Raw genomic sequence first — 15,493 nt, 5'->3', positions numbered from 1 at the left:
CCATCAGTCCCCTAGAACTTAGAACTACTTGAACCTAACTAACCTAAGGACATCACACACATCCATGCCCGAGGCAGAATTCGAACCTGCGACCGTAGCAGTTGCGCGGTTCCGGACTGAAGCGCTTAGAACCGCTCGGCCACCGCGGCCGGCTCTTCTTCTGACAATCCAGTATTAAACAATCCAGTATTAGACTTTATGGCCTGTTCTGGCCCCATCATCTCTTCCTCGATCTTCCCACACTCCTTCTTCCAATGAGATTGAATTTCATCGCTCGTAGAGGGTTTCTCTGATGTGACATACGCAATACATGTTCTTTCCAACCCTGCTTTCGTTGCATTACTTTTTCAGTTAATGACTCTACTCCCAGCTTTTTCCTTATTTCTTCATTTCTTATTTTGTCCTCCCTTGTGCAGCATTTCACTAATCTAGTGAACTTCATTTCTGCTGTTTCAAATTGTCCCATGTCTTTCGAACTTAATGTCCAATTATCTGTTCCTTATTGTACAGTGGGAGTGTGATGAATTTATAAAATTTCATTTGGTTTTCTCTTCTCGTTTTATACTTTAATGCTCTTCTTATCGTGTCATATATATGTTGCTATATGTTAATTTTTCTTATTTATGTTGTTCTCTTCTTCAAAATTTGTCACAGCCTAGAAATTCGAGATGGGATACCTATTATGTTATCATGTTACGACTGTTATCTTACCCTTAAGGGCTTTTCCCTAAACTATTTACCACAATTAGTAATTTATCTTCACTGTCCTGTATGATCACATGGTCGTCGAAAAAAGGTATCGTATTTAGGAATTTATCTGTCACAATTCTCGTACCTCGAAGTATTCTGTCCTTCACTCATTCCTTGACTAGGTCATCGTTAAAGATGGTGAACAATGTTGTTCACCTTGTCGTAGTCCTTGATTTTCCTCTATTTCTGGTGTCAGCTCTTGGTCAGTACCTAGTTTCATTTTGGTGTTTTTATACAGATCAAACTTTCAATTGATGCTCAAGAATACCTTCTGAGTAATTTGGTCCGTTAAAGAGCAATAATGTAATTATGATTTATATGATTTGTCACCACAAAATACCTTCTCAATATAACAATGTTGGAGATGCCTGTAATGTGCAATCACTAAAACGTACAAGACAAAGTAAAGTAGGAACCCTAAGATGGAAGTACTGTGATATGGTTGCTGTCAGCTCAGCGTGGGCTGCTCCCCCAATGCATTCTGTGAACCCGCACACGAAGTGCATATCGGCCAATTCTTCATCCGTAAATCTATGCATACTGCTGTATATCACTGTTAATACAAATTAATACCACCAGAAAACAAAACCCTAGAAAGAACCAATCAGTAGTGAATGCGAACTTTAGGCCAACGACAGAAGGAGATCATTATTGTTGTCAGCAACAGATATCGTGAGTGAGCAAGACTCACGCCTATACAATCTATATTTGCACCGTTTTGTACTATCTTCACTGAAATAGAAATATAAAGCTAACTGGAGCAAGAATCTAAAGGAGGAGGAGGAAGAGATTAATGTTTAACGTCCCGGTGACAAAATGAAGTCATTAGAGACGAAGCACAAGCTAGGATTATGGAAGGATGGAGAAGGAAAACGGACGTTCCCTTTCGAAGAAACCATCCCGACATTTGCCGTACGCAATTTAGGAAAATCACGGAAAACCTAAATTAGGATGGCCGGACGCAGGTTTGAACCGTAGTCCTCCCGAATGCGAATCCAGTGTGCTAACCACTGCGCTACACCACTCAGTGAAACGATGCGATAATTCTGCAACGTGGCACGGCAGACCGTGGGTCCCTTACACCAAAAGACTCGGAAGGTGTCCCTGAAAAACCTCTGAAAGTTTTTCGGTAGAGTTCTGGTTCACTCAGTATAAACCTTGCCATATTTTTATCATCTACTTGGTGAAACCGCTCGTACTTGTTCCATATCCTCTCAAGGACTGTCCCCCATAGTATTACGACATTTCTGGAGACGGAAAAACTCCGCTCTGTTCCTTCACGAGACATGGAAAGCGGTAGCTACAGATGCCCAGGTTGATGCCGTTTTCCTTGACTTCCGGAAGCTGTAGGATACAGTTCCGTGCTGTCGCCTAATGACCTAAGAACGAGGGTATGGAATATCAGACCAATTGTGTGAATTGATTTAAGAGTTTCCAGCAAATGAAACACGGCCTGTCATTTTCAACGGATAGAAGTCTTCAGACGTAAAAGTAAGCTCGGTTGTGCCCCAAGGCAGTGTCACAGGGGCATTACGTTTCACGATATAAACAAATGACCTGGTAGATAACGTCGGAAGTTCCAAGAGGCTTTTCGCGGATGACGCTGTTGTGTACAGAGATGTCGCAAAGCTAGAAAATTGTTGCGAAATGCAAGAAGGCCTGCGGACGATCGACGCTTTGTGCCGGTGGTGGCAAGTGACCCTCAACATAAACAAATATAAGATATTGGGTGTACATGAAAAGAAAGTCCCTTTATTATATGATTACGCGATTGCAGAACAGTCACTGGAAGCACTTACTTCCATTAAATAATTAGCGGTATGCATAGCGACCGATATGAAGTGGAACGACCAATAAAATTAATCGCGAGATAAGGCAGATGCCAGACTGAGATTCATTGGAAGAGCCCTCACGAAATGTAGTCCATCAGCAAATGAAGTAGCCTACAAAACACTCGTTTGAACAAGACTTGAACCCGCACCAGGTAGGACTGATAGAAATGATCCAAAGAAGAGCATCATATTTCGTTACAGGTTCATGTAGTCAGCGCGAAGGCGTATCAGGGATGCCCAGTCAACTCCAATGGCAGACGCTGCAAGAGAGGCATTCTGTGACACGGTATGGCCTGTTAAAATTCTGAGTGTGTACATTCTTGGAAGAGTCATCCACTATATTGCCTCTTCCTATGTACGACGTCTGATAAAAAAATAACGTGAATTTTTTAATTTCGCGGGATTCACACATCCGATTTTCAACTGTTTTTACTTATTGATACACATGTTCCTGGTGTATGTTTGTATTTTCAGCTATTTTGAATATTTTGTTTATTGTTGACAGTCGAAAAGGTTATACATGTTCTCAAGCGCTCGAATTTTTGCTTTCGAAGAAGATGGATCAAAGAATTTGCATTAAAGTTTGCTTGAAAAATGGGAAAAAAGTGCAGCACCGCATTTGATATGTTGACTGTAGCTTTTGGCGAATCTACTATGAGTAAGAAAAGAGTTTAAGATTGGTATAAATGTTTCAAAGAGGGTCAAAACGACGTTGAAGTCGACGACCGCCACGGATGCCCCAGCACATCTGTCACGACAGCGTGGAAGAAATAAAAGAAGCGGCTCTGGAAAATTGCCGAATCACTATCAGAGAAGTTGATAATGATTTCAGCATATTCTTTGGCTTATTCCAAGTGATTTTTAGGAAGTTTTGGGCTTGAACGTGAAGCAGCAAAGTTTGTTGCAAAAGTGTTGAATTTTTATCAAAAACGAGGTCGCGTATAGCTCAGAAATTGCTTGATGAAGTCGACAATGATCCAGAAGGTCTAAAGAAAGTAATAACGGGTGACGAAATATAGGTACTCGGGTGTGATATCGAAACCAAGGCCAAATCGTCGCAAAGGAAACTGCCTGAATAGGCAAGACCAAAAAAAAATTCGATGAGTTCGATCACACGTGAAAGTTCTTTTCGCTGTTTTCTTGTGTCTCAGTGGGTTAGTGCATCATGAGTTCTTGCCGAAGCCCACGAGAAAGAGCGCTGCGCGTACGTCACGAAGGTAGGCCTGAACTCACTCGCTCGCTCAGCTCAGCAGACAAAATGCGTTTCTAAACCTGTTAACTCGCAGCTGGGCGTGTACGTAGTAACGATAATCGCATCTTTTACTGGAATCTGCTATTATGAAGTCTTACTGAGTAACAGTACTACAACAAAATTTAAGATCAATATTCGATATAAATGGTATAACAACTTGATAATAGCATTTAGTCTCTTCTGCTTAACGGTTCTCATTTCCTACAAGAAGGGTTCCTTATGCAACTGATAATCATTTTGGTATGATTTTAATTTTATTGTGCCCCAGTACAGGCGTAACAAATTATAAGTAGGCCTACGGACTACGATCATTGTAGGACTAACAACAGTAAGACTCCATAATAGCGGATTCCGGTAGAAGATGTAAACGCCGCGGCCTGTCTTTCTCGTAGGCCTCGGTTCTTTTCTTATGGTCGTACGGTCAATAAGGAATACTACATATAAATTATGCGCTGTTTGTGTGAAGCAGTCCGAAGAAAACGACCAGAATCGTGGCAAAATCGCTCGTGCACATTGCCTCACGATAATACTCCTGCTCACACCTCAACGATTGTGCGTGATGTTTTGGCAAAAAAAAGTTCTCTCAGTCACTGTATTCACCGGGCATGGCCCCCTTTAACTTCTTTCCATTCCCGAAGCTGAAGAGAACTATGAAAGAGTATCGTTTTGCCTCCATTGACGAGATAAAAAGAAAAGCGCTGTAGAAACTCAACACCATAACAAAAAGTGTGTTCCTGAAGTATTTCCAAGATTGGAAAAGCGCTGGCACAAGTATAATATATCTGGGGAGGATTATTCTGAAGGGAACAAAGTTGATGTTGATGATGAATAAGTAAAGATTCTTTAAGAAAAACAAATATCCCTCTTATTTTCTTATCACACCTCTTACAGCTTGCGAAAAGACGATGAAGGCGGGATTAGAGAGATTCGAGTCCACGTGGCAATCCCTTCTTCCCGCGAACCATACGTGACTGGAACAAGAAAAGAAGAAAGTGACAATGGCACACAAAGTACCCTCCACCACATACCGTAATGTGGCTTGCAGACTATAATTATTACTGTACACTGAAGAGCCAAAGAAGCTAGTACACGTGCCTAATATGGTGTAGGGCCCACGCGAGCGCGGAGAAGTGCCGCAACACGACATGACATGGACTCAACTATTATCTGAAGTAGTGGAGGAGGGAATTTACACCATGAATCCTGCAGGGCTGTCCATAAATCCGTGAGAGTACGAGGCGATGGAGATCTCTTTTGAACAGCACGTTGCAAGGCATCCCAGAAATGCTCAATAATGTTCATGTCTGGGGAGTTCGGTGGCCAGCGGAAGTGTTTAAACTCAGAAGAGTGTTCCTGGAGCCACTCTGTAGCAATTTCGGACGTGTGGGGTGTCCTGCCGGAATTGCCCAAGTTCGTTGGAATGCACAATGGACATATTTGGATGCAGGTGATAAGACAGGATGCTTACGTACGTGTCACGTGTCAGAGTTGTATCTAGCAGTATCAGGGGTCCCATACACTCCAAATGCACTCGTCCCACACCATTACATAGCCTCCAGCAGCTTGAACAGTCCCATACTGACATGCAGGGTACATGGATTCATTAGGTTGTTTCCAAACCCGTACACGTCCATCCTCTCGATACAATCCGAAACGGGACTCGTCCGACCCTGCGACATGTTTCCAGTCATCAACAGTCCAGTGTCGGTGTTTACGTGCCCAGGCGAAGCGTAAGGCTTTGTGTCGTGCAGTCATCAAGGGTACACGAGTGAGCCTTCGGCTCTGAAAGCGCGTATCGATGATGTTCCGTTAAATCACAAGGCGACACTTGTTGATGGCCCAGTACTGAAATCTGCAACACTCTGTGGAAGGGTTGCACTTCTGTCGCATTGGACGATTCTCTGCAGTCGTCGTCGGTCCCGTTCTTGTAGGATCTTCCTCCGGCCGCAGCGGTGTCGGAGATTTGATTTACCGGATTCCTGATGTTCAAGGTACACTCGTGAAATTGTCGTAGGGATGCCCATCGCTGGTGCGCCGACTATAACACCACGACAAACTCACTTAAATCTTTATAATCTGCTGCTGTAGCAGCAGTAAACTATCTAACAACTGCGCCAGACACTTGTCTTACACTACTGGCCATTAAAATTGCTACACCACGAAGTTGACGTGCTAAGACGCGAAATTTAACCGACAGGAAGAAGATACTGTGATATGCAAATGATTAACTTTTAAGAGCATTCACACAAGGTTGGCGCCGGTGGCGACACCTACAACGTGCTGAAATTAGGAAAGTTTGCAACCGATTTCTCATACACAAACAGCAGTTGACCGGCGTTTCCTGGTGAAACATTGTTGTGATGCCTCGTGTAAGGAGGAGAAATGCGTACCATCACGTTTCCGACTTCGATAAAGGTCGGACTGTAGCCTATCGCGATTGCGGTTTATCGTATCGTGACATTCAAGCTCGCGTTGGTCGAGATCCAATGACAGAATATGGAATCGGTGGGTTCAGGAGGATAATACGGAACGCCGTGCTGGATCCTAACGGCCTCGTATCACTAGCAGTCGAGACGACAGGCATCTTATCCGCATGGCTGTAATGGATCGTGCAGCCACGTTTCGATCCCTGAGTCAACAGATGGGGATGTTTTCAAGACAACAACCATCTGCACGAGTAGTTCGACGACGTTTGCAGCAGCATGGACTATCAGCTCGGAGACCATGGCTGCGGTTACCCTTGACGCTGCATCACAGATAGGAACGCCTGCGATGGTGTACTCAACGACGAACCTGGCTGCACGAATGGCAAAGCGTCGTTTTTTCGAATGAATCCAGGTTCTGTTTACAGCATCACGATGGTCGCATCCGTGTTTGGCGACATCGCGGTGAACGCACATTGGAAGCATGTATTCGTCATCGCCATACTGGCGTAGCACCCGGCGTGTGATGGTATGGGGTGCCATTGGTTACACGTCTCGGTCACTTCTTGTTCACATTGACGGCACTTTGAACAGTGGACGTTACATTTCAGATGTGTTACAACCCGTGGCTCTACCCTTCATTCGATCCCTGCGAAACCCTACATTTCAGCAGGATAATGCACGACCGCATGTTGCAGGTCCTGTACGGGCCTTTCCGGATACAGAAAATGTTTGACTGCTGCCCTGGCCAGCACATTCTCCAGATCTCTCACCAATTGAAAACGTCTGGTCAATGGTGGCCGAGCAACTGGCTTGTCAAAATACACCAGTCACTACTCTTGATGAACTGTGGTATCGTGTTGAAGCTGCATGGGCAGCTGTACCTGTACACGCCATCCAAGCTCTGCTTGACTCAATGCCCAGACGTATCAAGGCCGTTATTACGACCAGAGGTGAATGTTCTGACCACTGATTTCTCAGGATCTATGCACCCACATTGCGTGAAAATGTAATCACATGTCAGTTATAGTATAATATATTTGTCCAATGAATACCCGTTTCTCATCTGCATTTCCTCTTGGTGTAGCAGTTTTAATGTCCAGTAGTGTACATAGGCGTTGCCGACCGCAGTGCCGTATTCTGCCTGTTTACGTATCTCTGCATTTGAATACGCATGCCTATACCAGTTTTATTGGAACTTCAGTGTAGAATTTCCCTACGTGTTGGCGGGTGGCTGTGAGCAGAACGCCGGTGTGTGCAGGCGGGTGTGGAGCCGTGCAACCAGAGCGACTGGTGGGCGGGCGCGCCGGAGGAGGACGCGCTGTCGCTGCCGCTGGACGGCGACGGCGACGCGGCGGCCCTGTGGTCGGGCGCCTTCGTCCCGCCGCCGCCGCGGCCGCACTTCCTCGACGACTCTGCGGCGCCCGACGGGCTCACCACGTGCGACCTGTGCGCCTGGGCGTGGCGCGCGCGGACTCCCGTCTTCCCCGCCGACGAACCACCAGGTCAGCCTGCTGCTCGCTTCTGGCCGCGCGAGTCGTTGGCGACGCTCGCCATCGTACGGTGGTGTTCGGGTATTATTTAAAAATAAGCCCAATCTTTTGCGACGGAGCGCCAATTGCTACACTGAGCTCACCGATGACGCTGGGTACTCCTAGAGCCAAGTTTCGACGCCAATTTCCTATTTATCACATTCCTCACGCACACAATTTCCAATTAACATCGGAAGCGCAGCCGCACACACTTCATTTCTTCTTCTTCTTCTAATATTACGGGTGTTCGATAAGTAATGCAAGAAATTTTTTTCTGAAGGCAGGTTGGTTTTATTCGGTATTCCAATACACCATATTATTCCTCACCATTTTGGCTACAAAAGCCTATTTTTCAACATTTCCATTCAATGCGACTGCCTTACGCCAGCTTACTGGGAGGTCCTCTATGCTCCCATGGTACCACTCCACCAGTTGATGTCAGAACCGACGTCTTGCTGTATCAATAACCTCCCCATCATCCACGTACTGCTTCGCGCGGAGTGCATCGTTCATTGACAGATGCAAGTCGGAAGGTGTGAGATCCGAGCTGTATAGTGGATGAGGAAGAACAGTCCAATGAAATTTTGTGTGACTTGTATGACGTTCTGCGTTGCCGTGAGGGAGGAGGAGTTCATTAGCAATCATGTGGCGACGAAGACGCGAAGTCGTTTCTTCAATTTCTTGAGGGCAGCACTTCAGAGATGACTGTTGCACCATCTGGGGGTATCAAACAGAGTAACCCTTCAGAGTCCCGAAGACCGTCGCCATGACTTTACCAGCTGAGTGTGCAGCTTTGAACTGTTTCATCAGAGGAGAGATGGTGTGGCACCACTCGATGCATTGCTGTTTTGTTTCCGGCTAGAAGTGATGGATCCATGTATCAGCGCCCGTGATGATGTTCCACAAAAAATTGTCACGACTAGCTAGCCTTGTAAAGCGCAAATAATTCCTCACGGATGGTTCTTCGTTGCTCTTTATGGTCTTCTGTTGGGCAAGAAGAAAACCAGTGGGTACACATTTTTGAGTGCCCCAACTGGTGGACGAGTGTAGTGTAGCGAGGTGTTTACAGCAGGTAAGCAACTGGAAGCAGTTAATTCCATAAATTATCTGGGAGTACGCATTAGGGGTGATGTAAAATGAAATGATCATATAAAGTTGATCGTCAGTAAAGCAGATGCCAGACTGAGATTCGTTGGAAGAATCCTAAAGAAATGCAAGCCGAAAACAAAGAAAGTAGGTTACAGTACACTTGTTCGCCCACTGCTTGAATATTGCTCACCAGTGTGGGATCCGTAGATAGAGTTGATAGAAGAGATAGAGAACATCCAACGGAGAGCAGCGCGCTTCGTTACAGGATCATTTAGTAATCGCGAAAGCGTTACGGAGTTGATAGATAAACTCCAGTGGAAGACTCTGCAGGAGAGACGCTCAGTAGTTCGGTACGGGCTTTTGTTGAAGTTTCGAGAACATGCCTTCACCGAGGACTCAAGCAGTATATTGCTCCCTCCTACGTATATCTCGCGAAGCGACCATGAAGATACAATCGGAGAGATTAGAGCCCACACAGAGGCATACCGACAATCTTTCTTTCCACGAACAATACGAGACTGGAATAGAAGGGAGAACCGAGAGAGGTACTCAAAGTACCCTCCGCCACACACCGTCAGGTGGCTTGCGGAGTATGGATGTAGATGTAGATCCGTCGATAATCTCGAATGAAGTACCCGCGCGTTCCAAATGTAGCAGGAGTCGCAGCTGTTGCGACCGGCCGACACGCAGGACATAGGACAGGTTCGCGCGATCTTATTGCGATGATAACAGATCCTCACCCAACGACTTTGTAAACTGCCAGGTCTCCGTAGACATTCTCCAAGCTCCTATGAATATCTGCGATACCCTGATTCTCCGCCAAAAGACACTCATTGACAGCTCTCTGCGTGGAACGCACCTCCGTTACAGACGCCATTTTGAAGGCTACTAATGCGCTGCCACTTATCGTAAGTTTATGAAACTATAGGCGCTGAATCGGGAATATTCCAGGATGTCCCACAACAAGCTGCATGTTTTTTCAACCGAACTGTCCGGAAAAAAATGTGTCGTGTTACTTCTTGAACGCCTTTCGTAGTTTAGAAGGTTGACAGTGTGAATGCCCCTCGAATTTCTGCCGTATACCTTTCGGCCATCTTCAGAATGAGCCGACAGACTGATGCTACAGTATTTGTTACGTATTTTTAAACCACAGAAAGGACAACCGTCAGAGAATTTCATCAGTGCCACAGAGTACGCTAGAAGCATTAGTAATATGAGGGGTAGCTAATGACCGGTCCTAGTCATACACAACAGATAAGGTACAAAGAACAGAGATAACGCATACTTCAAATATGTCTAAACTTTTAGTATAATACCCATCAGAACCCGAGTTCCTCGGGGCAGCACATTATGACCAACCTCTTCCTGATGTACATCAACTTATGTTCCCAGTAGCGTTAGTCATGGGCAAAAAATCCTTATTTCTGATGATAGCAGTATTATAGTCATTGCGAAAACAAGAGAACTCCTTGCAAAGAAATCAGATGAAACGCTAACGAAGTTTACAGTTGTTCAGTAAGCAATAAAGAACGCAAAAAAACCAATGTCATGAATTTCAGTTTGAATAGAGAAAAGTACATAGTTTAACTAAATGTAGACGGCATTTCCATAGACTGTGTAACAAATGCAAAATTTCTAGGAGTGGGTATTGATTCTCAGCTGAAGTGGTGTGAATACATACGAGTAAAGATAGTTGCAAACAAAATGTCTTCAGCATGTTATGCCCTTACAGCCCTTTCATCAGTGGGCAATAGACTAAGTCTCTTAGTTACATACGGTTCACATGTACACTCAGTTATCAGCTATGGCATTCTCTTTTGGGGAACAAATGCGCGAAATATGAACACAGTTTTCAGCTAATTTTTCGTTGCTCTGCAAAACTATGAATTTCTAACGTTATTCATAGCACACTTTTTGTACACCACTGTTTACTGTTTATTTTTATACTTCTAAGTGTGTATTGTGTTTCGTAATGTTGCCAAGATAGTATCACCACTAGTTTGTCTTTGACCTATACATTTTTTTTAGTTTACTGTATGTGTGTTATTCTATTTAATTGTGCTACTGTGTATTTATATACAGTGGAAGAGTAATGAAGGAATAGTGATAAAGTGTTTCTTTGTTTATTTGTAATGGGGATGGATAATCAAAGATGAACAGACATACGAGCATAGTAGTGTGAAGGAGAGTGAGTTCGAGGTAAAGACGAGGAGCAAGAAATGAAATGAAATTGGGGGGGGGGGGGGGGAGAGAGAGAGAGAGAGAGAGAGAGAGAGAGAGAGAAAGAGGGGGGGGGTGAAGTATGGAAAATGTTCTTTTCTTTTTCATGCGATTCTTTCAATTATTTTATACAGCGTCTGATTTCCAATATTAATTTGGTCATTGGGAAGCTGTTTATTTTGTGTTAATGCTTTGTTATGTGGAAATTTTCTTGGAAAGGGAGCAGATCCCTGACTTTACTGATTGTTCTGATGTTCATATCTTTTTCAATATTGCTTGCTCTGCGGTACTGCTTTAGATAATCTGCAAATGTTTAATGATTTGTACTGTGTTTTTATACAAATATTATATATCAAATGTCCTGCCAGTCATTCCAATGAATACTTTTTCACAATCTCTGCAACTGAGCTGATAGATACCATATTGTTGGTGTCTGTCTGGTTTTGATTTCAGATTGGGATGTTCTTTTGTACTAAGGTCTTCGTTTTGTAAGCAATGTTTAAGCCTTGTTTTTTTTCTTTAGTATTTTACCTATTTTATGCGTGAATTTGTTGTCGTAGGTCACAGTATGCCATTTTTTTGGTAATGTCGGTTGTATGTATTGGTGTGGTTTGATTAGTTTTTTCATTATCTATGTTTATTTTCTCCCCCGTTAGTTTCTCTACCGTTGTTTTGTGTCAATGTTTAATGCTATTTGTTTTATAATGGCCAACTACTTTTGGTAATTAGAAGACACAATAACAAAAGAAAAGCTGCAACGTCATCTAATGGTACAGGCACATGGACGACATAATATGCGTGGTAGATGAACAAAGAAATAGAATACAGCAACTACACAAAAATATAAATTACTGCACCCAAAAACATAACGTTCACACTATCAGAAGAACACGAAAACTCACTCCACTTCCTAGATATAACCATAAGAAAAGAAAATAACGAACATACATGTGACATACAGAAAACCCACAAGAAGTGACGCTATTTTAAATGCAACCTCAAACCTCCTGCAGAATCAGAAACAGCAGCGATCAGATACATCTTAAACAGACTCAAGATTATCCTCCTAAACACTTCTGATTACCAAAAAGAGGTGGCCATTATAAAGCAAATAGTATTAAAAATGGACACAGAGACAACGGTAGAAAAATTAAACAGGAAAATGAAGACGCAAATAATGAAAAAACTAATCAGACCACAGCAACACATACAACCGGCACTAGCACAAAAAATGTCATGCAGTGACCAGCCACTATAACTTCACACATAAAGTAAGTAACATATGTTTTAAAAAAAGGCATAAACATTGCTTACAAAACAAATAACGCAGTACAAAATACCGTCTCAAAACTGGAATTAAAACCAGACAGATATCAACAATCTGGTATCTATCAGCTCAGTTGCAGAGATTATGAAAAAATATACATTGGAATGACTGCACGATACTGACACATAATATAAACAACACATCAGAGCATTGAAACATGGTACAAATCATTCAACATTTGCAGATCACCTGAAACAGGAATGCCACAGAGCAAGCAATAATGAAAAAGATATGAACATCACAACAATCAGTAAAGATAGACATCTCCTCCCTTTCCAAGAAAATTTCCACATACACGAAGCATTAACAGAAAATAAACAGTTACTCAATGACCAAATAAATATTGGAAATCAGACACTATATAAAATAATTGAAAAAAAACTTACGAAAAGAAAAGAGCCTTTTCCATACTTCACCCTCTCCCATCCAATTCCACCCCCCCCCCCCCCAACCCCAAATTGAATTTCACTTCTTGCTGCTGATCTTTACCTCCAACTCACTTTATTCACACTAATATGCTCTTATGTCAGCTCATCTTTGCTTCTCCATCCCCCATTAAAAAAAAATTAAAAACCACTCCATCACTATTTCTTCAGTACTCTTCTACAGCAAATAAAGACACAGCAATATAATTAAACAGAATAACACACATACAATCAATTAAAAAAAGTGTAGGTCACAGACAAACTAATAGCGATGTTGTGTTGGCAACACTACAAAACACAATAAACACTTACAAGTATAAAAATAAACGGTAAACAGTCGTGGGCGAAAAATTGTGCTGTGAATGCATACTTCTGCAGAGCAATGGAAAAATTAGACTATGAGTATTCATGTCTAATGAAGAAAGGCACCAAACTGCGAGCAGATGGCATTTCCTGATGCAGACGAGAAACCAAGCAAGGATCATCGTAAGTAAAAACCAATTATTAATGAACTGGTTCAAAAATGGCTCTGAGCACTATGGGACTTAACATCTATGGTCATCAGTCCCCTAGAACTTAGAACTACTTAAACCTAACTAACCTAAGGACAGCGCACAACACCCAGCCATCACGAGGCAGAGAAAATCCCTGACCCCGCCGGGAATCGAAACCGGAAACCCGGGCGTGGGAAGCGAGAACGCTACCGCACGACCACGAGATGCGGGCCATATTAATGAACTGTTTTTAGATCTTAAAACCAAATCAAACTCTAAACATCTTTACTTACAGACACCTCATGATGCTTTACCTCAATAAAGCGAATCGCGTCTGGTTAAAAATAACCGCATGTTCTTGTAGTTGTAACGATGGAACGAATATACCCTGAGGAAATGTAAAGTAACTACGGACAATATGGACACACAAATGAAGAAAATGGGAGCTTAAAACTGCAGGATGTGGGTACATTTAGCTACCAGTCAGTTGTACACTTCAAAAATAACCTTGATAATTTTTACACAAACAACTCTATCCATGGACATGGAGTAATATCTCGAATGAACTTACATTTATCATGAAAGAATAAACATAAATTTCAAAACAGCATTTTCTAACAAGGAAGAAAACTGTTCACAGATTGCCAAAGGAGATGAAAGAAATTGCTAAAACAATTTTGTTTAAAAAGGCAGTTAAGAAGTACCCATTAAGAAATACATACCATACATAGAAGGATTATTTAGATAACACAGAGTAGGGGTTTCGTAAAAAATGTAACACAAATAAATAATAATAATGATAATTGACATCAGCCATTTCACATAACACTTTCACACTATATTTTTTCCTTCTTTTTTTTCTTTTCTGGAAAAACTTACTACCAAAGCAAAGCAGTGTATAATGCTAACGCCTTCTATCTGATAGTGTGCGTAGTGTTATGAAACCATGTGTGTATAGTGTTTGTTGTGTGTGTATCGACTGGGAGTGAGAAATTAATGAACAGCATTAGCCTTTAACATTATTAAAAACTTCTATGTAATACAGTATTATACACAAGGGCTAAACCGAATGAAGTAGCACTTTTATTGACCTTGTATTTGCGAAGATCGAGACTCCACTCTTCACCCAGCCATCCTAATTTAGCTTTTCCCTGGTTTCCCTAAATTACTTCACCCCTACTCTGTGTTATCTAAATAATCCTTCAATGTATGGTATGTATTTCTTAATGGGTGCTTCTTAACTGCCTCCGCCGTTATGGTTCCTACTACAAGGCTTCGACCAACTACCTGTCCCATGCTTATCATACTGTTGTTCTTAAATTGTAATAGAAAGACGTGCCCAATACCATTCTAAAAGAGATCTACGGATTAATAAAACAACTGCTACTGCTAGACAAATTGAATCTGCGGCTACCCCGTCAATCCCTGCTGGGATATCAAAATGGTTCAAATGGCTCTGAGCACTATGGGACTTCTGAGGTCATCAGTCCCCTAGAACTCAGAACAACTTAAACCTAACTAACCTACGGGCATCACACGCATCCACACCCGAGGCAGGATTCGAACCTGCGACCGTAGCGGTCGGGCGGTTCCAGACTATAGCGCCTAGAACCGCTCGGCCACTGCGGCCGGCGCTGGGATATCGATGTGTCTTTATTAGCTGCACTGTAATGACTTCTTTGCGAGTTTCTTAAGGAAAACACCGACGTACATGATTTGTCTAGGTTTAAACTGCTATCTTCGTTAGTTAAATTCTTCGCAAAACGAATTTCGATTGCTTTTTTCACCACAGAGTCCCAGAAGACGAAGCCGACGTTAGAATTTCGACCAATTCATACCGCAAAGAGCGAGCGATATCATATTTTTGGGAATAAGAGGTGAAAGAAGCAGCTGAAATTGATATGACGAAGAATTTGACTAACAAAGATAGCGATTTCAACCTGCGAAAGTCATGGAATCAGCCGTTTTCTATAATAAATTCGTAACGACGTCGCTACTGTGCAGCTAGTAATAAAACATCGATATCCAATTGTGTTTTCTGTGGTTTCAAACAGGTACTGTAGCTTCAGTCTGTCGGTTCGCTCCGAATGTGCAAGGAAGGAATACGATCGAAATATTAGAAGAAGAAGAAGATGAAGAAGGAACAGAG

The 15,493-nt window shown here is 42.7% G+C and overlaps 1 protein-coding gene across 1 annotated transcript in view; it reads left to right on the top strand.

Annotated features, from left to right (window-relative positions):
* Positions 1 to 15,493, top strand: part of LOC126188301 (uncharacterized) — a 216,062-nt gene that overhangs the window by 178,771 nt on the left and 21,798 nt on the right. Inside the window, exon 2 of the mRNA XM_049929894.1 lies at positions 7,519 to 7,762. Coding sequence (XP_049785851.1) covers positions 7,519 to 7,762 — 244 coding nt within the window. The remainder of the gene's footprint in view (positions 1 to 7,518; positions 7,763 to 15,493) is intronic.

The sequence above is a fragment of the Schistocerca cancellata genome, chromosome 5 (assembly GCF_023864275.1).
Source record: "Schistocerca cancellata isolate TAMUIC-IGC-003103 chromosome 5, iqSchCanc2.1, whole genome shotgun sequence".
Lineage (NCBI taxonomy): Eukaryota > Metazoa > Arthropoda > Insecta > Orthoptera > Acrididae > Schistocerca > Schistocerca cancellata.
This window is presented reverse-complemented; position numbering and strand designations above follow the sequence as displayed.